This window comes from Melopsittacus undulatus, chromosome 9 (genome assembly GCF_012275295.1).
Source record: "Melopsittacus undulatus isolate bMelUnd1 chromosome 9, bMelUnd1.mat.Z, whole genome shotgun sequence".
In the NCBI taxonomy this organism is placed as follows: domain Eukaryota; kingdom Metazoa; phylum Chordata; class Aves; order Psittaciformes; family Psittaculidae; genus Melopsittacus; species Melopsittacus undulatus.
Window position 1 is genome coordinate 44,334,656 of NC_047535.1, and position 26,170 is coordinate 44,360,825.

At 37.0% G+C, this 26,170-nt stretch overlaps 1 protein-coding gene across 2 annotated transcripts in view; it reads right to left on the reverse strand.

Annotated features, from left to right (window-relative positions):
* Positions 1 to 2,596: 2,596 nt before the first annotated feature.
* Positions 2,597 to 26,170, reverse strand: part of IL17RD (interleukin 17 receptor D) — a 45,151-nt gene continuing 21,577 nt past the window's right edge. Inside the window, exons 2-13 of one of the 2 annotated variants that reach the window (XM_031046103.2) lie at positions 20,922 to 20,979; positions 18,532 to 18,657; positions 16,530 to 16,648; positions 15,985 to 16,105; positions 14,932 to 14,976; positions 14,694 to 14,845; positions 13,979 to 14,044; positions 13,427 to 13,481; positions 12,387 to 12,497; positions 10,560 to 10,744; positions 7,982 to 8,915; positions 5,317 to 5,723 (exon numbers count right to left, since the gene is read on the reverse strand). In XM_031046103.2, the coding sequence (XP_030901963.2) occupies positions 5,608 to 5,723; positions 7,982 to 8,915; positions 10,560 to 10,744; positions 12,387 to 12,497; positions 13,427 to 13,481; positions 13,979 to 14,044; positions 14,694 to 14,845; positions 14,932 to 14,976; positions 15,985 to 16,105; positions 16,530 to 16,648; positions 18,532 to 18,657; positions 20,922 to 20,979 (2,088 nt within the window). In that variant the 3' untranslated portion in view covers positions 5,317 to 5,607. Of the gene's footprint in view, positions 5,724 to 7,981; positions 8,916 to 10,559; positions 10,745 to 12,386; positions 12,498 to 13,426; positions 13,482 to 13,978; positions 14,045 to 14,693; positions 14,846 to 14,931; positions 14,977 to 15,984; positions 16,106 to 16,529; positions 16,649 to 18,531; positions 18,658 to 20,921; positions 20,980 to 26,170 lie in introns of those variants that run through there. The other variant, XM_031046102.2, reaches the window with a different exon arrangement.

Here is a 26,170-nt window from a genome sequence, read left to right on the forward strand (position 1 = left end):
AGGTTTGATCTGTATATTCAGTGTACTATCAAAGGTAATAAAGAGCTTTTGGTCTGCAGTTGTTGGCATTAGTCAGTATTACAATGAAAGACAGTGTAGCCTCCAAAGCTTGTTGTACTCTGTGGGAAAAACGGTATCAAGTCTCCCAGGCTCTTCGTATAATCTCAGGTCCAGGTCTATTAGTAAGAAATGTTATATTCCTTAGGAAAGTCCACTATTATTATCAATAGCCACATATTTCTGGTGGAGTAAAATCTCATAATAAACAGGGTTGGCTATTAAAGAAACTCAGACCAAATTATGTGAGCACTCTGATGTTGATTTACAGTCACAGGGTTTATACAGAATCTGCACAGAGAGCATGTATGTTTTCTGTATGTGTTATAGCATTTACAAGTACATGAAACCACAGGTGCATACCAATTCAGAAGACTATTACAAGTTTACCTGACATGTACCATCATCAAGACTGCCTCTCTTCAAGTACATCTTTTTGCACACCAGTACCAACTGAATAGTTAGAATTCCAACTAAATCAGCAGCCCAACAGGACAGCATTCCATACACTCGCTCATGCTAGTTCAATCTTCCATCTATTGTCAAGGGCTGTGAACCTACCAGCAGCCTGGAAAAAAGGGAGTTTGATTGTTGTGGTAAATCAACCTTGAATGTTACAGCTCAAATTCCTTAAAAAGGAAGTATTTTTATTAAGAAATTTCTCCAGATGTTAATTTATTCTTGCACTGATATCTACTATTGTAACTATTATGTCTATTAATGATTATATTAAACAATTATAGCTACCTACACATGCTTCCCCCCTTCCCAGAATCTCTCATATTCTTACATCAATGTTTTCAAACCTCCAGCCTTCCCAAAGTATCTGCATCAGAGTAAAATACCAAAATTATTAAGAACTGAGCTTTTAGCACTGAGGTAAATATTGGCAAGCACTTCAATTTCTGGTCATTTAGGTGACATCTCACACTAAGGAAAGAACATTTCCTTTTCTTTTGCTTTTTGTGAACAGGACAAAATGACCAATCTCTACTTTTACCATGGACTGCTATAAATATGAAATCATTGTCAACAATGCAGCTGCCCATAAAAATGAACACAATGGGTAAATCAGACTTTACTATATCAGTTGTAAGAGAATAAAGACATTTTATCCCATTACAAAACATATAAATTGACAATTGTTCTGGTTTGTGGGAGTCTGAGAAACAGCAACAGATGATAGCAAGTAAAATAAAATAATTTATAGCAGATAGAGACAAATTCCTTCAGCTGATCTATAGCACAGCCTTTAACTTCTGACCTCTTAGAAATAATGTGGGTCTGACCAGCTGCAGTTTGAATGCACACTGTGTGTGCAGTGCACGTTTTTCATTGGAACTGAAAATGGGGGGGGGGGGGGTTGGTTTGGTTATGGTTCTGGTGGTTTGGTCAGGTTTTTTTTGAGGGGAGGTTTTCAGTATCAGGTCCCCCCAGTACTTAAACACAAGATAAAGAAAAATGAGAGCTTTCTTCCTTACATTTTTTGAGATGCATTATCCATATGCCCATCCTCATATCAAAGCATCTTTCCACATTCTCAAAGTGTAAGAATTTTGATCAAGAGTTCCCAAATATGAGGAAAGCATCCTGAGAGTTCTCATGTTTTACATGGAAAGTACAAAAACTAGGGCAACTCCTTCTTCCCATTCTGTTTCAGCCACAGAGTGCCTCATGTACAGGGCTCCAAGGCAAAGGTTACAGAAATTAGGACTGTAGATATACATATGGATAACACTTCCCAAAGATGTCCAGTTCAGATACGGAGAAGTAACTGATCAAGTTCTCTTTTGAATTACTAATGCAACTATTCAGTGCTTAATGACCCTTTACAATGTCTCTGATTTACCTGGTGATAGAAGCAGAATTAGGAATTGTGGGACAGAGGCCCAAAGAAAACAGGTATAAATACTATAAACAGCATCCTGTAAATTCAACATAGCTAATGTGTATGCAAACTATCTGGTATTAAGTAAGCAATTCAAGTCTTCAGTAATAGTAACTTTACAGACTCATTACAGATATTTCTATAGCATTCTACGTTTGATTTTGCCAGACCCTTCATTTACCTGGCCAACATAAGGAATATGAGTGGCTTACCCCTGAAATCAGATTGCAGGGTTCATTGACTGGAACAGTGAAATCCACTTGGATCAAGACAGAAAAAAAAATCATATAAATCTTAGGTAATTATCCTACTTTTGACAAAATTAATCCAAGCCAGGTTATTGTAACTTTGGGGTTGGTGTGGACAGGCTTCACTTGCCTTGCAGAACCATACAGTGCTAGGAGATCTTCAAGGAGGATATAGGAAAAACAATTACATAAAATCATAACAACACAGTTTTAATAAAATAAAAAAATACTAAAAAATATATAAATATCAGTCCTTTAATACCGTAGTCTTGGAAAACTAGTATTTCTTACAGCTGCTTGACTATATTAAACACCCATTAAAATACCTGTTACACTTCCAGATGCACAGTGTGAACAGCGGTTAGAGAACAGTGGTTATGTGTGTGGTGTGTGTAACTGTGACGAGAACAACTGCACTCTTTAAGCCAAGCCTTTCACACCACCAAGAAAAGCCCAGGGAGAGAAATGAAAAAATGTTTTATTTTGATATTTAACTTCTAAATTACAGTAATATAAAACATCTATTTCTGCAAATGTCAACTGCATTGTTTTCAACAGCTCATGTGTTCATGTAGAGGTACAAATTATGGCAACAACTATACTTGCCATTCAGAATGCTGAACACACTGCCAGATCTTGAACCTTCAGCTTTCCATGCTTTTCCCACCCTCCCAGAAAATACATTTTAAAACATCCAAACAATGTCCACACACTTGGGTCTGGTAGAGGTTAAAGGGATCCTTTGGCTATTGACATTTTTTAGAGTTCACTAATGCTTGACAATAGTCACAAGCTCTACCCTCTGTATTAACATATTTAGTTTAACATTAATTTTTAACATGGGGTTTTGCTGTTATTCTCTTACAAATTCAGTGCCATGTCCTTCCAGCACCAAAATATACACTGGATTTTTCTAGTTTTTTAAAGCCTTGTGGCTTTGTAAATAAACTACACTAAATCAGATCATTTTGTCAATTTTGTATATTTTATGTGGGCAGTCCTACCCTAAATTATCAACTAATTACATTGTCTTTCTCCTGAGAACATATAATACGCTGTTTCCACCTCATGCTAAGAAGGAATAAACGAATTCTTCTTCTTCCTTCCCCCTCCTTTCCCCAATGGATTTTACTGGTGTATGCATAGAGCTTTTATAATAAAAAAAAAGGTTTGCAGGATTGTACAGCATATTTTGAAGAAATAAAAATAAACCATTATGAAAAGTGATTCTTTGTGCAACTGCTTTTGGTTTTGAAACTGAACTTCCTTACAGCTCAAAATGAAAGCTTAATTCCATCTAGTAATACCAGTTCTGCCACTGAATTTAATGGAAACAGAAAATCTTCCCAATCTTTAGTCTAGTGTAAAGTAACAATATGCAAGGTGTGACCTGCCACAGAGGAGAACTGCATCACTTTCACCTGCTAACTGCTAAGGAATTGCCTCTTCCTAGTGTTTTGTAGCTTGGGTTGCATTTCTCTGTGCAGCATCTCTTCAGCACACCAATTTTGTAACCCTTCTGCCTGTGCCTTACCACTGCAAGCTCTTTCTCTAATAAATCCGCTAGAAATCCACTGAATCAACATCCTTCATAGCTGGATTTAGTAGGGAATCATTTACTCGGATACTGGGAGTTAGATCTTTTCCAGTCAGTGTTCTTTCAAATTCAGGAAAGAGGAAAAGTAAGGAACATCATGTTAATAGACAAGGCTCTCCAAACCTGACACATATATCCAGTTGACCGCAGAATTCCATAATACAATTGGAAGGCATGCCCGAGTTCTGCCATCAATGGCCATGGTCAAATAATTGTTACAGCACTTTCTTACTCCATCTGTGACAACTTCAAGAGTCTTTTGTTTGGAAATTTAAATGATTAAATATAAACTGGCACAAAAAACCAAACAGAACAAAACAAACATTACAGCTACTCAGTCAAAACCATCCCTGGTTTAACAGTTCTACCTCATTCTATTAAAATGGATAATACAGTGTAAGTTAGCAATGTCCGATTCTCATCTATCAACACTGAAAGAATATTTGAGGAGTTTGAGTTCTCCCTTGATGTATTCCTAAAGTAACCTCCTATTAGTGAAATGTGAAGACAGGTTAAATGAGACAGAATCTGTCCCCACAAGCACAACTAGCAAAGGCTAATTTATATGGTGTTCTTTACTCTACACTGTTATCATGCTTATTATAATAGTGCCCAGAGTTGTAGTCACATAGATGGGTTCTACTTATGAGAAGTTGCTCTTTGGAAACGGCGGGGATGTTTTGGGTGATGGGGTACTGACCCAGTCACTGAAGACAGGACATGTGTGCTTTGTGTCTTTAGATATACACATCCAGTGCAGTTTTAGCTTTTTCTTAATATAACGTTAGTAATAAACTGTCTTCAGCACTAAGTTATGATAAATAGTGTGAACTGCAAAATAACTCACTGGCTTCTGTTTACTGGCTGGCTCAAACCAAAGCAAAGCATTTATGCCTGTTAACTGCTTAACTTGTTTCACCCGAGGTGATTTGTCCTTGAAGAATAACTTGAAATCCCCCATAAAGCATATTCAGCTCATGGCTAAACAAATTCAGAATGATGTGTTAAATACAAAATTTGGTCTTCCTTCCCCCATCTCTTTAAAATATTCTTTATATCACCCTTTCCAGGAAGAAAACAGGAAGCTTTGTTTCCATGGTATCACCCAGCATATGCAAGATCTGTATATCTGCCTATTGTAAAAAGGATACTTCAGGCTCAGTACAGTACTACTTGTGAGTCATCATAGCCAGATTGTGGAGAAGAGACAGGAGAATCATACATAGAGGGAGATGTGCTTATCCAAACTTAAATGCTGAGACATGTTAACATGTGGGAAAGAGCAGACTGTAAGGAAAGGAGCTCAAACATCTTTAAAGGAAAATTATTTCTTCTGATGGAGAATTTCTCGATCTCACCTTTTGCATTTTATCTTCCTTCTGAAAAAGATTCTGCTCTCATTCACTACAACACTCCTACCATCAAGCATATCAGCACTTAAAACTAGAGGCTGGACTACAGAATTTACTACGACTTAATGTTCCAAGCTATTTTACGTGCAGTTACAAGATTATTTCTAGCAACAAAAAAGAGGTCAGTTTTGGATGTGGCATCTGTAAACAGTGTGGGTATTATGACATTTAAATTAGTGGGAATAATTTTTAAATGTATTCTCATCTATTTTTTCATGGTGCCTTTTTCAAATCATGACCAACAGATTCAAGTTTACTGGCCATGAAAAGGTCTTTTAGGAATAACGGATCTTCTTCAGGGAGTATTTGTTCCGTCCAGTAGATTTAGTGCTGAGACAGTGTGGTAGTTAAAGCACAAACAGAGGCTGTTGCTAAAGTGGCAATGCATAATAATGCTGTAGTGTATTATAAAGGAGCAATTGCCTGCAGTTCATCAGTGTGGATGTGGCAATGGAGTTCTGCTTTACATATTTCAGGCACTAAGAATTTTGTTGCAGTGATTACAGGAGGTTCTTCTTCCCCTATAAAAGGAAAAAGAGTGAGGTTAATTCATTGAAATGTTCTGCATTTAGTCAACATTTTAGAAGTAATGCAAAGAAACCTTATGAAACCTCTCTGGATCATAATGCCATCTATTATTCTATATTCATGAGGCTCAGCTACCACACTCTGTAACTCCTTATTGAAAGAATTAATACAAATATTCTCCCCAGGCAGGGCTCCTTAGAGAAGACATCATTAGTGAATGGATCCAGTAAAGGTTTGGTTGTTGGTACTTCCTCAACATTAAGTTGAACTTCAGTTGTTGATGCCCAATATGATGATCAATTTGAGAATGTTTGCTTTGCAGATCAGTAGTCTGTGCATGAACTGCACTGAAAGACAGAAACTCCTACAGTTAATGTGATTTAGGCTTTTAATTCAAAAGATTAAACAAAACTGTCCTTTAAATGAGAATGGAAAGATCTACCTTGACATGCTAAACGGCACTTCTAAATTGACTTCTGTTCTGACCAAGTAATGGATAAACAATAGCTAGCCAGGTACTGTGAATTCAAAGTAATCATTTGGACATGTCTAACTCTTACAATAAGAACAAAAGCTAAAAAATCTAGCTACTCCTCTCATTATTACACATATATTAGGGCTATATATTGTGTATGTCCACGACAGTAGAAATATTTAATGGGTTGCAGTCCAAGAGGCAGTTGCTACTCAGTTCTAAATACAATCTCCTTCTTAACCTTGTACCTAATTAGGACTGTGGTTTGGGTGGGAGTTGGTCAGGATGGTGCTTTTGAACAGGAGGGAGAATGGGAAAATGGCAGAAGTTATTGTGATTCCTTAAGATGCTGGCACATCAGTTTTAAGATCCACCTCCAGCAGCCAGTGCTCTGATGTGTAACCTCTATAGCTGAAACATGTTAACAAGTAGGTATGTGACTTGAGAATTAATTACTGGAAAGACTGCCTCTTTCTTCCAGTGCCTCCCTAGCAGCTGGGGTACCCAGCTGACAGCTCTGTGGTTGAATCAGGAGGGGACACTGGTAAAGCATTCTTACAGAGAAGCCATCAATTTTAAACTGGCATCCCACTTTCCTCTGACACTAGAACCTTTACAGATGTCACCTGTAACTCTTCCCACAGATGTGAGAACAGGCTATGTTAGAAGATGGCAGGAAATTAAAGAATATAGTATTAATTTTGAAACATTAACAAGAGTGTGGCTTATGTAATTAAATCAGCAAATCTGTACCTTTTTCCCCTTGAAAAAGTACAGATTTCTCAGGTTTTAGCTGTTTTGTCCTATAGACTATCTAGCCTATAGATATAGATGCTATATCTGTAAATCATGATCTGTATTCTCTCCCCCAAGATAATTCTGGTATCAAACAGTAGTTATGAATTATCTAAATAATAATCATAATTATAAAACCCATTAAGCCAAGAGAAAGACTTGCAAACTGCACTGTCAGCACTCAGGAAAGCAGAACAGCACAGCACCATCAAAATGCAATATTCACCTGCTGCAGCTGCTTAAGGAAAATCCTAGTGAACAGCAGTTTTATCCTATGAATACAACTGCTGCAACATTCCACACTGATGTAGTTGCGATGCTAGTTCAATGTACTGTAACCAGTAAGGTCAGATCAGCTTTTTATACAGCCTGAGGCTATACTGACACCTTCTAACTGTAGGTGTCTAAGCTGGATATCTATTTTGGAGAGTGTCTTCCAAGCAGTTAAATTCCTCCACTGAGACCCATTTGTTCATTCCCCCCAGGCCCACATCCAACAGGAAGCCTAATGTCATTCTGAAACTGGAGTTAACCACAGCACAGACTATAGCCCTACAGGTTCTGGTGCTGGTGCAAAACAGGATGTCAGATTCAGATTTACAGCCATTCTGTAAGAATGCTTTGTTATATTTACCCTCTTGATTAAATCCCAGAGCTGTCAGCTGAGTATCCCAGCTGATGAGGAGTCCCTGGAGGAAAGAAGCCATCTCTCCAATAATAAGTCAATTAATGAGAAGTAACTTTATTAATAGACTTTTAGAGAAAACTTACTTAGGTAAGAATCCCTCCCTCCCCTGAAGTAAGTTAAGGAAAGATTCATTTTAGTGAAGTCACTGAAACCTACCTTTTTAACTATCTTTAGACAATATTTATCTTTCTCTGCAGCCTTTTATATAGCTCCTCACATTTTAAGTATTTTGAGCTGATACAAATACGCTCACAATAACTGAAAACAACTTTTAAAACGCTGCTGTATCTTACCTAAACCTGATGATGAAGAAACACTTCCTGTAATGGAAGATGTTTCAATTTGGTCTGTCAATAGTCCTTCCATTAAAGGTAGAGATAATTCAGATGAAGGAACAGATGAATCATAGATTCCAGAATCTCGAGGCATATCTTTAAGATTTGAAGCTTTAACAACGTGTAATAATGGCTGAAGAACAGAGCTGCCACCACCTTGAATGTCCTGAGTTTCTATGTCTTCTCCAAGGTTTAAGTGCTGAATTATACAGTGAGTGTCTGAATTCCCAGCTGAAATAACATTTATATCTGTTTTCAGGTAAAAATCACCATCCTGTTTATTCACCAAGTCATTTAAAACCAAGCCCGAATCAAATTTTTCCATGACAGGCTCTGAGTAATGTAAAGAAGGTGGAGGGAAGGGAATAAATTGTTTCTCAAACCAATCCGGTTCCTGATCAATGAACTGATGCATATTGCAAATGGCAACATAAAGGGACCTCCCAGATTTGCTCCTGAAATAATTCCTTTTGCTAATGTTAACAGGGAACACCTCTGAATCCTGTACACCAAGATCTCTGGAGTGTAAATGTGAATACAGCTGAGGCAGGTTGTCCATGAGCTTGTACTTTGTACTTAGATCCAGAATACCAGGGATGTCTCCTTCACAGGAGTAATCGAAATAGACTGCAATGAACTTGCAGAGATCATTTGAATTCTGCTTTGCCTGACGAAGCTTCTCTGCAACAGTCCACACAGCAAAGAGGAAGAGTTCTCCTTTTCCAGCATCTTTGGTTATCCCTCTGTGTTTCCAGTTCTTTTTTTCAACAAAGTATTTCATTCCCTTGGAACACACAATGATGATAAACTGGGACTCATTTATTTTTTTAATAAGCCACTCTTTCTGTCTTTCCTTACAAGTCTTTAGATCTTCCCACAAATCTAAAGCCACCTGGAAAAGAAAAGAACATTCTGGTTGATATTCATTATTAGATAGATTTGCTGATATATCTAATATATACCACCAGTGTTACATATAAATTCATGGCACCAACAAGTAACAGTGCAAAGCCAAGTAGCTGTATGTAAACTGGATAGTTCCTTAAAAAAAAGAACTGCTACAGATCTGGTTTAATAGTGGTATTTCCAGGAGAATAAAAAGAACATAGAAAATGTGGCTGGACCAAGTAAATTAGTATTTCTTATCTGATCAGATTTGATATCATCAATCCACAATAAACAATGTATTGTGCCTGACTCAAGCCATTTAACCGTTGTCAATCTGGGTCCCTGCAAGGGGAAGAGGAGTCAGTTCACAGCTGCTTGGGAGATACTCTGATAAAGGTACAACACAGGTACCTATGTCTGGTTTTGTTTCTTTTCCTCAAAATACTGTCTGATCTGCTATCTGTGAGATAGGATTTTTAGTATGGTCAAGTTATGATTTTAAATGGCTATGAAATGCTACTGGTTTTGTCCTTTATAAGAAAACATTCCAATGCCACATGAAGAATACTTGTGCAACTGTTCTGTTATGCATTAAGCATCATGTAAAATGCATTGTTATGCACTGAGCAACACAGAAAACTCCACAGTTTTAATAATCATGCATATTATATCTGAATATAGATGCTATCAATATTTTGTTACATAAATCTAGAATGATGCCTGATTCCATGTGTCCCATAGTACATAGTTACAGTAGCAGCTTCCCTTAAGACTATTCCAAAGAGATATAGTGTAGCAGAGCTAAAGTGCATCGCTAAAAAGGGGATTCAAATTAAGTTACTTTCAAATACCTGACACGAACTACTTTAAATACGGGAATAAACTTGTGCACATCCCCATCAAACATGGTTGTTAGTGTGTGTGGCCACTAGAGGACAGACCTGCTGTACCGTTGGAAAACAGGTCCTCTAAACATCGCACTGGCAGGATTAACATGAAGCAGAAGTAGACTAACAATTGCCTTGCCTCTTTATACTTGAAAAGTGAAAGACTGGCCACATAAACTTTAGAAAGCAGGCTGAGATTCTAAGCCCTGTCATTCAAAGTAACAATTTCAACATCCTTCTCATAGACTGAAACAAACAAGGAAAAGACATGCTGATTTCACAGCATTAACAGAAGGGAAGTAAAACAAACAATAATACATAGTGTTGATAATTAATCCTAGTTACACAGATTTTGCTTTATGAGTAAGAGTTCTGATCAAATGAACTACTTTAGAATTACAATAAAAATATATTTCAGTAATACTGAAGTGTATCAGACAGACACCAATACCTTTCTGTGGCTGCTGACTATAAAGATGCAAGACCTACTAAACAGAAAAAGCAGTTAATACAAATGAGCTAAACACAGCTGCACTGAAGTCCTGCAGTAAATGCAGTACACATTTTCCACTATCCCACGTTTTTTATGTGGGCTATGATCTGTTCCTTTTGCCAAGTAAAGAAAATCTACATAGGCAATATTGAGAAAAACAACTAAAAGTTACCTTTATGGGAAAGAGAGACTGAAATACCTTGTTTTCAATCATGTATCATTAAGGTAATATTAAGAAAAAACAGTACAGAAGAAATCCTGGGTTTACCTCACAGCCACAGAAGTCCTGAAGAAAATAAGCAAAGCACTGGATGACATTAATGTGTTTCTGGCAATCTTTACTGGAATAGCAGATGAACACTTTTGGCCGGGGATGGAGTCTTTCCACATGGAGACCTGCAGCATATGCTGAAGATTCTGAGCTCTCCTCATCTAGATGGGAATATATGTTTTCTACGTTGGAAGAGAGAGAGAGAGTTCACACTATAAAGCCTGGGTTTGTTTTGTTTTTCAGACTTGTGTAGGCTCATTACTAATACATACAAGAAGGACTTCTCAAAAGACACTTCTTCCCTTTCCAACCTGAAAAGTTGCAAATGCACTATTGATCCAGCTTATGAGTTGCTACATATGTGGAACAATCTCTGAAAGTGAAATAGGCAGCTATTACTGTACAACTCAGAAAACCTAGGAAAGGTTGACTACTACAGTCTACTACTACTACAGCTACAACAGTCTTCATCTCTCTGTTAAAATATTATAAGCCCCAAGGCTATATCATCATCAAGTTTCCTGTATAACAAAGTCTCTTGTTTTAAAAAACCCACAACACAGGACAGGTAAGAATATTAAACTCTAGGAACACATATACCTTCAGAATATCATACAGGATCTCTCTGGTGTATATATATATAATGTATATATATCTATATACATGTACACATACACACGTTTGGACATCAACTTGACACTAATGTGAATTAAGATGTTATTATTAACTATATATTAATTTAAATTAAAATAGCTATTAGTGTTTCTTTCCTTGCATAGATATTTTTATGCAGGAATAAAGAATGCCAGACTAATTCAATCCAGTTCTACAGCTGACTAAACTAATTTAGAATAAAGCATGAGTATTTCAAAGTACAAATATCCACATGGGATTTAGTTTAGAACAATTCATCAGGAATGACTGTTCTGGACCAACTCTCTCTGTAGAATAATCCTTGGCATTTATCTGGGCTTTTTGTTGGAACTGTGCTAACTGTGAGCAAAGGGATAACTGCAGAAGACCAGAAGGTAAATGGATTTAACCCAGATGGCATACAGCACTTGCAGTATGCCTCGATGCCAGAATTCAGATGGGTAACACAGGTATGTGAAGTCTGGGGAAATAATCTCTTTTTCCATATTCATGAAACCACATAATTCCCTAGATTCTACAAAAAATGCCAACTGCTTTTAACATCTCAATGTAACAAGTGTGGTTTGCCAGCTCCTGAACACAGAGGAGAGAGAAGTCAGCAAAGGAGGGTGGAATGTAATTTAAAGAACACATCTGCAAGTCTTAGAAGGAGTAAATTTAGGAAGATGGTTTAGGATGAAGTGTAAAGGCAACTTTCAGGAAAGTGGGCATATCTGGAATAATAGATACTGGCAGTATTCCAGACAGTACTGGGAATTGCATTGGTATCACCTGTCTTTACTCTCCTTCTGGTCTAAAAATAAGTAAGAATTAGACACTTCAAACATATCCATTTACAGATCTGTTTGTATTCTATGTGGTCATGTAGTACCCCACAAATAAAAAGAAACCCAAACCCAAAAGCACTTCCCAGCAGCAAATTCATTCTCTCCTTTTTACAGTGAAATCTTGGATTGAGATACAAATCTTTCTATGGCAACAAATTACCATCAAGCACCACTACAAGTCTGAACACACAAAAAGCTGCGGGTAGGAAGGAGAGAGAAGTGGATGAGGAAAAGAAAAGTCTTCATATAAAGGTATTTCTGGAATAAACCAACCAGGAAAGACTTCTTTTGATTGCAAAGGTACATCTTTAAATGGAATTCCACACTGAATAAACCTTCTTACCTTGCTGTTTCTTGCGGCACATCACTGTGAACAGTGTTGCAAATGCCGAAATGACAACTAAAGGGACTGTGATGGCAATGGCTCTTATTGGTCCAGCCCAGGGAGAATGCACTTAGGAAAATAAAACAGAATTAGCCATATGCACATAAGCTACAGTGTCATTATCTAATCGACTCTTAAATGGCAATGTATAACTGCTGCAGTACACTGTTATCAGGTAATTCTCAAATATACAGTAGAATCAAACATCATGTCCTGCTCCATTTTAAATAGGATTTATGCTGATTGCCCCCACCCCCCAGCATTAGAACAACTAACATAAATTACAAGCGCTGCATGCCAAGTCATCCCTTCCCCCCAAGAGCAGAACTTTACATGGATAAAGCTATGATAATACAACAGTCATTTGGATGTGACAGGTTTTTGTGCCAGGCTGCTGAGCTAGCCACTCAGAATGAACTGTCTTCCTGCACAGACTACCTTTAGCAATGTGCATTAGGATCCGGTCTGTTTTACACGTTGCCTTCATCTACAGCTGTTTTGTGTCTGCAGTTACATTCGGAAATCCCTATTTAGCTTCTCAGTGACACACAGACATCCTAAGCATTCACCTGTCGAGGTTTCCGGAATGCTTGATTTGATGTCAGGGCTGCAGCACATGAGCAGGTAATGTGTTTAAGCTGCTCTCACAGTTTTATTGCATTATTTCCACACTACTGCATGTACCAGCTGTATGCAATTAAGATACAGACTGTGATTCTTCATATTTACAAGAAAAGTGACATTCCCACAAAGATTTCCGCTGATACACTGATCTAAGCTGTACTAACTATAAATATACAGAGATGTACATGTGTGAGTGCAAGTATGCACGTCTATTCTTTTTCATTAAGCCAAAATATCCCAGCACAATTGCCTCAGTATTCCTCATTATGGTAAACAGAGAAAGGTCAAACCAAGATTTATTTCCAACATAAATAAAACTGAACCTAAATTAATAAGGTAAATACTATATACTGTGTAAAAACCCAAATTCATACCTGGTTTTAGTGCATAGTGCATTGTTTTCCTTGTTGTGTTGGTGTCATCAACCAGCTTCAAAAAGTAAAAGTTGAATTTTAGTTTGTGGAAATTTGATTTAATTTCTTTTCTGCAATATGTGAACAACTACAACAGCTTTCATAAGCAGATGTTCAAAAAAGTTAAAGAGCACCACACACTAGTACTTAGTAAAATCACTTGTCTTCGTGAGTACACAGCTTCGTGTTATAGTATTAACTTTCAGAGTGCACATACTGTCAGCATCAAGAGATATACACAGCTTTTAAGTATAGTAAAAATTGACCAAACTACAGAATTCCAATTTTATAAACTCAAAGTCCAAGAATTGGAGGCAGAGATGAAACTGCCATGCACCCAGGGAAGCACAGCTATGGAAAGGTCTAAAACCCCTTACTTGCCCACAGTACTTCAGTAGAAATGCCTGAAGTTCTGTTTTACCAGTGTGTGACTTGAAATACTTTAGTTTCAGCTAATTTCTCCACTAACATACTCATTTAGCTGTTGTACAAATTACCATTTATAAGTATTACCTCAATTATATAATCCCCTGGAGACACATTCTGAAGAATACAACTTGTGGTATCTGTGTTTTGCTCCTACATCAAAGAAAGAGAAGACTTTGCAAGCCATTCACATACTTTCAAAACCTAATAAAAACTACATTTGCATTGATTTAACAATATGCAGTGTCCTCCTGTATTAAGATGCCTTAAACCAGCAAAACCTCTCCATTCAAATGTGAAATGGAGATTCCCATCTCCATCCTCTGCCTGCGCAACTAAAATATGATTATCAAAATAATCTTCAAAGTTTAGTGTAACTGATAAGTCTACATAACCTCATGAAGCTCTGCAGCTTTCAGAGACAGCATGAGAGGTTCATCAGTGAGCACAAACTTGCCATTGTGTGAAATTTGGTGCAAAGGTAAAATTAAATGTAGGAAATAACATGTATAATAAACATAAGAAACCTGCAGTTTGAAGTACTAATTACTTGTAGGGTCTTCAAGAGAAAGCACTCTTGTCTCATTTGCTTATAATATCCAGCTACAAAGGAGCCCTCAAGCCTGGTTCTGACTGATGAGTGCTATAACAATCCTGCTGAGTGCTATCACAATACAGTTACTATTTACATGAACAGTACCAAATAGTGCACCAATTTTAAAACTCACAGTATTCTATATTAAGTTTTCAAAGTTTCTAGGAAACCTTAGAACATCTCACATTAATAGGTCTTGTAACATACCTGTTTGCACGTCTTTTGCTTAAATGGTCCTTCATGCTTCAGTTTGTAGTGAAGAAAGTAGTATCTAAACCCAAAGTTGTGAGGTGCGTGATCAAAGGACACTTGCATGTTAAACCCCTGCTGGGTAACATTTAGATTCCTTGGTTTCCAGTCTGTCAAAGGAGATATTCATGAATTGGAAAACAGGCTAGTAACTTTTTGAAGGATTAATATAGACAAAGTGTGACATTTTACTTACAAGGTTTGCAGACAAGGTTTTCTGGCTGTAGCAACAATTCACATGCTACAAATATAGACACAAATTATTAATTATACAGTATCAAAGTACTATACTATTTAGATAGAAAAAGAACAAAGACAAAATAAGGGAGTTCATAATTTTGAAGACAATACCCCTATTTCTCAGTCTCTGTTATGCCTGAAGTACACACATTTTGCATACTTAGCTGCTTTGTTATGATTTTAAGCCCCTTCTTATCTTTATGTAAGAAACAGATGTTCACTAATTTGAAAACAGCACTCCTTAGTGAGACAAAGGGATAGTAACAGGGACAGTTAAGCAGGAGAGGAAGTTACTAGAGAAGAAACTAGTCTTTAATACATCTTCTCAGAGTAAATAAGTAGGCTGAGCATGATTGCAGAGACAAATGTTACTGCAGTCTGCATCAACAGACAGACTTGAAAACACTTTAAAAAGTTTTGTAGAGCAAAAAAAACCTAAGCAGGACAAATATCAGCATTTCAGCCCAAAGAGTACTTGCTGTTTCCCAAACCATTTAAGTACTAAGGAGCTTTTTCAAGCTTCTTTTCTCTAACTCCAAGGAGAATTAGTAATTTTGACAAATTCAACTTGCTTTGTTGCCATCTAATTTTATATTTTCTACACTTACTAATCTATATCTAGCTTTAGACACCCGTTTATGAAACTGTCATCTCAAAACCAAAACCAACCTGAGCTTCTTCACAATATCCAGAGAGGAGGACTTCATGAGTGAAATGGTTCTGAGAACCAGAAGAGTAATTTTGCTGTAGGCAAACCTGAGATCATCTCAGGCCTACCTGAGACTTTGCTTCTAGTTGTTGCCTAACACATGTTATCATACACCACCGACTTATCTGTGGCATCCAAATTCTTTCCACTTAACACCCAGATCTTACTCCAAAGACTATGTCAGTAACTATTTCAACCCAGACACATCTAACATCATCTGCTACCAGTCCTTTGTGGGGAAAACTAAAGGCTGGGAGAAAGGGAGTTGATATGCAATACCACACTGTATGCAATACTTACGTCTGGTTCGGAAGAAAAATGGGTGATAATTACTCTCATTTTTAATGGAAGGAAAAGGAACAATCTTTACAAAGTAATCTGTTTCAAACTTGAGATTTAGAAAGGGCTGGGACTCCATTCCCTACAAAACAACAAGATTGCAACATACTTGAGATCAACTACAGTAACTGAAATTATCTTTCAAAAACAAGCCCACAGTTTTGCAAACATCAGCCAAAGTTAATGTATTAAGAAATCCTTTATCTAACCCTCCATTACACACTGACATGAGGAATCAGTACCGAGCTGGATGTGGACTATTACAGGTATGCAGTCGTACTTCAGTCACCCAAATGAGTTTTCTCCTTCAGAAAAGCTTCTATAAGAAGGGGGCTATATCTGTCTCAAGAGGAAAAACTATCATTAGCTAAAAAAGTAATACTTTTGGGAAGCAACCTGCATCCTAGTGAACAGCACACTGTGTATATTTAGATTCATATGCGGCATATCGAGACTACTCATGCAATCAAGCAATAACAGAACTTGTCTTGAAACAAAGCACTTACTGTTCGTTTAAAACTGGGGCTGAGCTGCTTTGGATCCTTTAAAACCATCTGCTGGCATTGTCTTCCCTCTGATTTTAACTCCTCAAGTATTACTCGAAATCCCTTCAGGTATTCAATCCCTGCAAACAGCAGGGCATTTAAATAGGAGACTAATATTTCCTAATGCATAATGTGTTATTTAATTCAAATACACTTCATTTGTCTTTAAAAATAAAACTTACCATTCATATGAAATATGTTTGTGTTTTAATACCTGTTGTTTTATGTCAGTTCTTCCCACATTTTCTATCTTGCCTATTTAGAATTCAACCTTTGGCAAAGGTTGCAATTACTGCATACTTGCGTAATGCTTAGAGCAGAGGGGCCCACAACTCAGCTGGGGCTTCCAAATTATCACTGCAATAGAAGTTATCATTACCTCCACCACCCTTGGAGTACTTTACAGAAGCTTTATATTCATATTATTAGCAACAAATTGAATGTTTTGCTATCAAGTTATATAAATACACCTTTGTAACATCTTCCTATCATTTCTGAGACCATCAGATTAATGTGATAATGGTTGTTACAACTTCTTTGGTTCTGGTACAATATGGGATAATAGAAAACTTGACTTAAGTGGAATGGAATTTATTCCAGTGTGTGAATACTTCCAGTTATTTATAACTGATGCCTGCACTACACCCTTTTATTTCCCGTTCCTCTAACACAACAAACTCTCAGCACAGTGCTGAGCACCTTTCTTTGCAAACTTCTCAACATGTGACTGAGTCACAGTGATGTGAATGGCACAGGACAATGTCAGTGTTACCTGTGATATAGTTCCGTGGCTCAGGTATCAAAGACTCTGCACAGTTCTTCAAGACTAACTACCCCTCCTTCATCTAATTACACCTTTCAGTAGAAGTGAGTATTGCAGAATACACCATTCTCAAAGACACAGCCATAGCTTTTGTAATCTGAATGCTACATAAGGAAAACTGGATTAATCTGAGCTTATGCCATGCTTGTCAAATGAAAACAAAACTAAATCCCAAATGTCTGATCCTCCATGGACCTCCCCCATTTCACTTGTTTCATGGTTTTGTGGGGTTTTTATAGTTTTGTAGAAGATAAAGACCATGGGTTCCCAAATGTGTTCTTGGAACAAAAGCTCCACTTGTGCTTACATGAAGACCATGAAAGTGTCCAGTCTCCATGTCACCCGAGATGTTTCAACTGCAGTTCTATCCTCATGCTTCTAAAGGATTAACCTCTGATCATTACAGAACACCAAGCTTTGTTTCCCATAGAGGTTTGATTCATCCAGTCTACAGCTGCAGATTACCAAATGCTTTAACTGCAGTTTTGCAGAATTAAGTGTAATTTTCATATATTCTTTTAAGCCCCAGAAATGAATCATTATTTTTTATTTTAAAATTATGAAAGAAAGATTAAATAGTGAGAGACAACAAAAAAAAAGCAGCAGAAAAATGTTGAGCACAAACCCCTAGTACATTTACCAAATACATGTGCTACTGTGCTAATATATTATGAACATTTCAATATGCACACAAAAAACCCTCAAATTTTAAAAAGGGTAGGACTAAAATGTACTTTAAAATATAATTTTTATTTAATGATACAAAAAACTTGTTCCCACATAAAATATTAATCATATTTTTGAGAGCTATGGGATTGAATATGCTTTGTTAGTTGTTAACATCTTGGTTTGACACTGTGACACTGCAATTCAAAGGTCAGTTCTGAAGAGCAAGAAAAAGCCACAACCTGGACCAGTAAAAAGCAGCATGTGGATGCAGACAGGATCCCAGTTTTAGGAGTATTTCAAGTAAGCTAGTGAAAACAGCAGCTTTGGAAAGCTGTTAAGGATTTCTTTCTTCTTAAGCCTGAAGATGCAGCTTGCTTCAGTGATTCAAGCACAATTTTCTACTTAATGTCCATCAGAAGGAAGTTATTACCAAAGACACGATGAATTAGTCCATTTCGCTCTACTACTTACCAATGGCATTTGCTGTCCAAAGTATCATCACTGCGACCTGTTCATAACATGCATACTGACTGATAGTTATATTCTGCACATCTCCAATCACATGCTTTCCCACTGAGTTCAGGTAAGGTGTGCAGTCTGAAAATACAGGGGAAAAAAACACCCTAAGAAGAACATTCTAGCTGATGTTCTTGTGCCATATCAGAGCAAGTAAATCACAGTCTGCCAACAGCATCTAATCTTAAAGACCTATACAAGCAACCAGTTTCCAACATGACCTGCATCTTTCCACATAAATAAAGAATTAGGCTCATTTCCTAACGTTTCATGTAACTACCACACAAATAAGAATAGAACAGTTTCTACAACACTGCCTTTTACAAAAGCAGGGCAGTTGGCACTTTGCTGTTTGTAGAATTCAGTTGCTAAGAGTGAACTCAATGACAGCACGAACTTCCTCTTAGGAGAATAGAGGATCTCTTTCAATGGAAAATTTGAAGTAATAGTTTTTTGCTAGGTCTGGATCTAATTAATAGCAAGCCCAGGATTTTGGATCCTGGTTACTACAGTTTTATGGTCAAATGACGATTTGCCAAAATGGAATATAGCACAAATGCCTGAAGTTTGACTGTGAGTCACTGATTTACATTTTTAAGGAACAACAGATTTAGGAAGAAACCAGCAGGGAAAAACTGCCTTTTTCAGAAAACCACTTCTTTTACTTGAGTGCAAGTGAAATGCTAGCACATGCAAACGTTTGTTTTTCACCTGAATAAATAACTAATCTAACCAACTGATTTAACAACATCAACCACAGCTCGCTAGAATTGCTGTGTAGCAAACTAAAATCCTTGAAATCAGACAGCAAGCCAAGTTCTCTTTTGTGCTGGCTTATTCATTGTAAGTATGCATTTCCCTATTATATGAACTCCCTAGCCTTGATATCAGGGAACTCTTTTCCTGGTTCTGCAGAACTCAAATAACTCCTTTGTCCAGGAAGCAAACAGTGCCAGCAGAATTCCAAATTAACACTTGTCATTGGTTAAAGACAGTTCCTGGTGCCAGAACTAATGGAAAAAACCAAGACAAACACTGGGACTTAAACAGACTCCATTGTGTTAACTGAATGTGGGGATCTCTGCTCCAACTGATGTTATTTCCTGGTTTTCTTTGTGGAGCTTAAAAACCATCATAACTTTTCTGTAGCACTCACCTACCTCTTGTACAATCTAACATACTTAATTGTTGCTCATTTTAAGTATCAACATCAAATTAGATTTAAAAAATATCCACAATGAAGGATCACAAATTCTTAAATTAACATAAAAGTACAGGAACAAAAGGATGACTGGAATGAAACAAAAGCACTACTGTTATGTTTGCAGATACCTGCTCTCACTAGTGAAACCTTACCCACATTCAGCACCTGAGGTAATTTCTGTGGCAAAAAAAACAACCCAACCAATCTGTGACATGCACTGGCATTAATACAAACATTACTGCTGTAAATCAGACCTTCTCTTGACTGTACATAGAGCGTATCTTGATGTTAGCCACTAACTGCCCAAATAGTCAAACAGTTACTGACTAGACAACAGAGATGACAAAAACCTTTAAAAAATGACAATAGCAAAATAGAGCAATTTAGCAGATGTTTGAAGAATTCTCAAGTATTATTGCTGCAAACTCCTTATTACTGTTCTTATGTTAAAGATTACTTTCTTCTTAGTTTAGCTGCAAAACAGACCACATTTGCTACAGTACTACAACCACCTGTGTCACTGAAAATATAGACAGTTTTCCACTAAACTGGTCTTTTAACATTGTAGCTAATGAAGAGTTCCAACTACTTCAACTAGACATTATCTTCAATATCCTTATTCAAATCCCAACTACCCCGTCTACCTTGAGACACACTTTACACCATTTTCCCAAAAAAATGACACAAAGGTATACAAAGCTTGATATAATACTTTCCTATGACTTTATGTGGTGAACCTTTCAATTACTATATTCTTTCCCAGAATAAAATCATAATTTTCCAGCCAAACACTGACAGATGATGTAGGCCAATTTGAAAGTGAAACTACTACAGATTATTAGATCATTTTATTAGCAGTGAAACACAGACATGACATCCAGCCTACACCTCCCTGGAGCAGCTTGAAGCTGCTTCCTACCACTTGTGACTTGGGAGAAGAGACCAGTCACCTCCTCACTTCATCCTCCTTTCACGTAGTTTTAGACAGCAATAATGTCCCCCGAGTCTTCTCTTCTCCAGACTGAACATCCCCAGTCCCCTCAGACGTTCCAGGTAAGACCTGTGCTCACATGTTCCTACATAATGACATCTGTGATGAAGTCCTTTATCTTTCTGTATATAGTGCAATTTTTCAACTTACTGTCATATTTAAAGGTGATATTGAGCAGTCCATTGTTCCTGGTGACTGATGACAGCCCCTGTAGAGAAATATCAAGAAAATAACTTAAATAAAGCAACCTATTTTGAACTCATGTAGATTTTTCTATTTTGTGAATAGTTCATTGGAGGAGGAATGAGCTTGTGATGTTTTTCCTTCTGTTCTGGCACATTACCCACCAGTCTGACCACAGGCAATGACAGAACGGATTGTACACATCTGCACGCACTCACCTGTCAGCAACTTCCCAAATGTAATAATCAAAGAAGTGAAAACAAAGAGAAACTGAAGTCTGAATGTAGTATCTGCATGAAGACATGAAGTTGTGACTTAAGTGGTACGACCTCAGCAGAGGCAAATCACTTCTTTCTGAAAGTGATGTGATGTTCTCAACTTCTACCACCCAGGTTAAACATGCTCATACAAGCTCCACATCTTTAATCAGGGCTTAATGATAAATCTAATTGGGATCTCCAGGGCAAACACAGTGCAAGAAAAGAGAGCGTCAGTCAGAAAAAGCTGATGTCAATTCTGCAGTCATGAAAAGGAGCATCAGCAGTTCAAAGGACAAGAAGGAAGGACACTGCCAAGCACTGTGCTCACAGCACTTCAGCTCTATCTTCTCAGTGAAGGTCATTTCCAGAAAAGAAATTAAAAGGTAGGAGCAAAACAGTACAAGAACTGATGAAAGAGAACTCATCACCTCTCAGACACCCTTCAGCTGCACAGAGGTGCTGAAGGACACCTCCCTATTTGTCTATTGGGCAAACTGACCCACCACATTTTCAGCACGTGCTACATTTATCTACAATCAAGTAATCCTTTTTTCCTAAGTCTGGTATTATTCAGTGCTCACAAGAACTTCACAGAACTCAAAGCTTAACTTAAACTGAGGTACAGTAAGCCATGGTTATGTAAAGTGGCTTATGGGCCTGGTTCATCAGTACACCCACATTGTACATTTGAGAAAATTACTACAGAGAGAGTATCAATGTCCGGTGTCGAGGTACGTGCCTACATCTATCTTTCATCAATTTATGCTATGCGATATAATTATATGTAATTCATGTTTCTGTGCCTGATATAACTCCGGTGGGATTTATATTTCCATGTCTTATGTGGTTTATGTACTGGATCACTTCTCTGTTGTAATTCTTTTTTATGTGAGAGGCCTCAGTCACTTTATCATGTGTTGTAAACTTTCTATAGAAAACCTTGCTGAGAAGAACTTGATTAGACAAAAACACAGATAGAGAATTTAAATTTCAACCTTCCCATTGATTATTGGCTAAAATCAACAACCAATTAATGAAGAACAAAGGAAACAGATTTCCAACCAAGATAATTCAGATCTATCTCATGAATTTTCCAGTAGAAGTTCATACTGTAGAAACCCATTACACTACATCAGACACCTTTTTCTATTATCAAATACTATTAAAGCAGATACTGCCAGTCTTGCCAGTGTCACAGAAACTGTTATGAAACACAAAATATGGCATCACCCTCACCAGAGGCAAGGCTGAAAACTGGAACAATGATTTTTATAGAGTAGTATCATTTGCCCTGAAAGACAAAGGCAAATAACATCATATTTACCATTATCAATAAAAAATACCACCCACTGACATAGAATTGTATCCGGGTTTAGTACTACAATGTAGAGAGCAGAAGTTAGTAGTATAAGAGGACTCAAAACACTAATTGGATGTTGTCAGGATCACTCCTAAACATTCACTCTATCACTTAATAGTCAGAAACAGGCAGTTAGAAAGAAAAACAAGGTATAAGTTACCGTTAAAAAAGGGAAAACGCTACATAAAGGATGAAAGCAAATCAGATCCTGATAATATTGTTAGAAGTTAAGTGTGCAATGTCACCTTCTTAGGTGGCTTTTCATTTGTTTAACTTTGATTTAGTCTGGCATTAAACATGCTGTTACACAAAACGGTTTCCTGAAGCAGGAAGGTGTCAAGTTTTTTGCAGTCTTAACTCTTCTATTAATACCCGTTCTATTCTGAGTCATTTTCTGTTTTGCTTAAACTAAATGTCATTTAACTTACTACTACCACAGCAAAACAAAGACACTGTGTTTGATTTAAAAAGTAGTGAGCTTTCATATTTATAAATGCAGATAAACATATAATTTAATTTTTACCTGTCTTCCTTTTGTGTCCTAGAGCAGAAGCTTTAAGAGACATATTTCACCAAACCCCAGAGACAATTACCACAAGTAATTTAATTCATTAGATGTATCTTTTATATCCCATATGTCCAAAAAGTATAATGTAGCAGTGTAAAGGTGTCATGGCACCTTTAATTGCAGTTCTGCTGGAATTATGGTGACATCATAAAACACACAACAATTAGAAAGAAATCAATATATCGCTATCATTAATACAGCAGAAGCAAAAAGGAAACATAATGCAAACCCAGCTGAACTTAAGGAGCCCATGGCACCTACTGGTTGTACAAATTCGCTCCAAAGTGTACAGAAGTTGAAGAAAGCCTGCAGTAATCTGCAAGAAAATAAGGGTCACCTTGAACTGTTGAACTATATAACTGTGGTATCAGTAATACACTAAGGCACGTAAGCTGGTTAGACAATTGCATCATGCTAAACTTTGGTATTAATCCTACAAGTAGTTACTGCTCTAAGTTTTAAAATGTACTCTTCCAGGAAGCAGTCCCTTGTTTTAAGCCATAAAGTAACTGTGCTATTTAAATGGCTTATAGCTAAGGCAACTTGTTTAGATCATCATACTTTACAACTACTAATGTTATGGCCTTAGGGCTTCACATTCTTAGCTAATTAATTACTAACATTTGTTGAATTTACATGCAGCTTGTATTTTACTCTGAACCTTACTAGAAAGCAAACCTCCATTGCCTGGAGCTTTATCTACAAAATCCCTTTGGTCCACATACTTCTATGCACGCTGACTGAGAAGGAATACATAGGAAAGAAAACAGACAAAACATCTTTTATCAAGAACTATAGACCACTGATCTTTAAACAGACAGTTGAAGCTGAAATGCACACAGATTAAATTACAAACTTATCTGTTAAAAAGCGAATGTGTGGGCATATTATCCAGAACATTAAACCACAGATCTTCTGAGCTGAAAGCACAGAACACCACAGAAAAACATGGTAAACTAAGCTCCAAATCCTGCATCTATGTTGGGCATTTCCATCATGTATCACACACCTCAAATCACAGAAATCAGGGTCAGATCTGTTCCTCAATCCACATGAACAGCTTGAATAGGTAAGGTTAAGATCCTAAGATACCCTACATCAGCACAGTTCTGAATAACACGAATACACATCATCCCTGTAGAATTAATAACTCATTTGGATATTCAAGGCATGTGCAGGCATTGTATTTAAATACCCATCTTTCAACATGTATTAATAAGAGGCAAAGACTATTACAGGAAGTTAACCTGTATTTTTGTTCATTTGTATTTTTCTAATACCTCCCCTTCATTTATGGTAACAACTTAATGAAATGCACTTACAACAAGTCTTTCTACGCATTACTGTGCCACAGTGTATGGATTACACTTCCAGAAAGAAAGTTTAAATGTAATCTTTAACCACAGGAACTAAATGTGCCTCCAAGAAAAGTTAAACTAACGTCTGCCATCAGAGGCAGGGATTAAATACAATGGAAAAACCCAAAAAATCTGCTTAATTTTTATTGTTGAACTTTTCCCTTTTCCTTTTAGTCTAGACATAGAGAGTTTCGTATTTTAAATTAACATCTATTTTTTATGTTTGACAGTTCCTGCCAGACATGCATTGGTGATTTCAGAACTGTCCTATGAATAACCAGTTTTCAAATAATACTGAAATATACTCTTCAACACTCTTCAACTGTTGTTGAGCAAACACTCTTCCATTTAACAAAGGCAATAGAAGCACTGTCAGGCAGCCGCATTAACATCAATACTAGGAAACATAGATAGATGCTAACGCTAATTACTGAGCTCTGGTAAAGGAGGTAGGAAATCACTATCCCTCAGGCATAGCCTTGTGCACCAGACCTAAACAGCAATCATGATTCATCTTTCACATGTTGTTAATCAATGCACACATGGTCCTAATTTCATGCTCCCACAAGGCAAACTGAAGAAACAATTGTTTTTGAACTCTAACATCGGGATGAATAACCAAGGTTTATCATACTCATTGCTCAGTAAACTAAAAGCTTTATATTTGACATCTGCTCCTTTCATTGTACAGCTTTCTCATGCTTTCATACAAGTTAAAATGTTTTCTATTTCGACAGTCATCAGTAAACAGATTTTCTGCACTATTTATACACCTGCATTTTGGGTGGCTTTCAACAGAATACAACAAAATACATAATCCATGCTAATATTTGCTATATACCTTGCATGTATTACATTGACTGCAGAATGAATTCTAAATGCTGGCTTGATGGGTTTATACTGTACTAATCCACTATAATAAAAAAAAGAAAAAGCTACTTCATATAAGAATCTGGGAAATATAACTGTCTTTTAAGAGTAACATGTAATACTTACTTGCATAAACCAAACATAAGGAACTCATACTCCATTTGTGTAATAATTGTCCAGGCCTTTTATGATCATTAAGTATCTTTTTTCACAAAATGACAACATTATCCATGGTTTTATGGTTGACTTCCTACATAGGTAATTACACTTTGTCTGAACAAATGCTCCTGCGTTTCACTAGATATGGTTTTCTCAAGTTCCTCCTCTCATGAAAGGATATTGAATTGAACAGCTGCTGACTTAAGTCCTGCCAGAGAATGAGCTGGTTCCTAAATGTCCACACATATAGTTATATACCAGCTAGCTTCACAGGGGTCTTTTAGGATTCTGGGGGTTGAAACATGATGATTGAAGATCCCAAATTGTAGTGTATCAAAAAAAAACAAACCCCAAACCTAAACCGAACAAACAAACAAAAACCCACAGAAGAACACCAACAGTAGAAATGCCTTTTCATTATGCCTCAGTCCTGGGTATTTTAGCTCCTATTGAAAAATGGCAATGTGGAAAGTTACCTGAAGACATTTGTCAGTCTGATAGTAAGAAATCACTTAAAGAAGAAATATTAGGAAAAGTATTTACAGCCTAACTGTTCAGTAGGCAACATGGCTCCACACAGCTGTTCACTGACTGTATGTCAACTGGTTCACTGGGAGGAACAGACGGTTCCTAAAGCCACA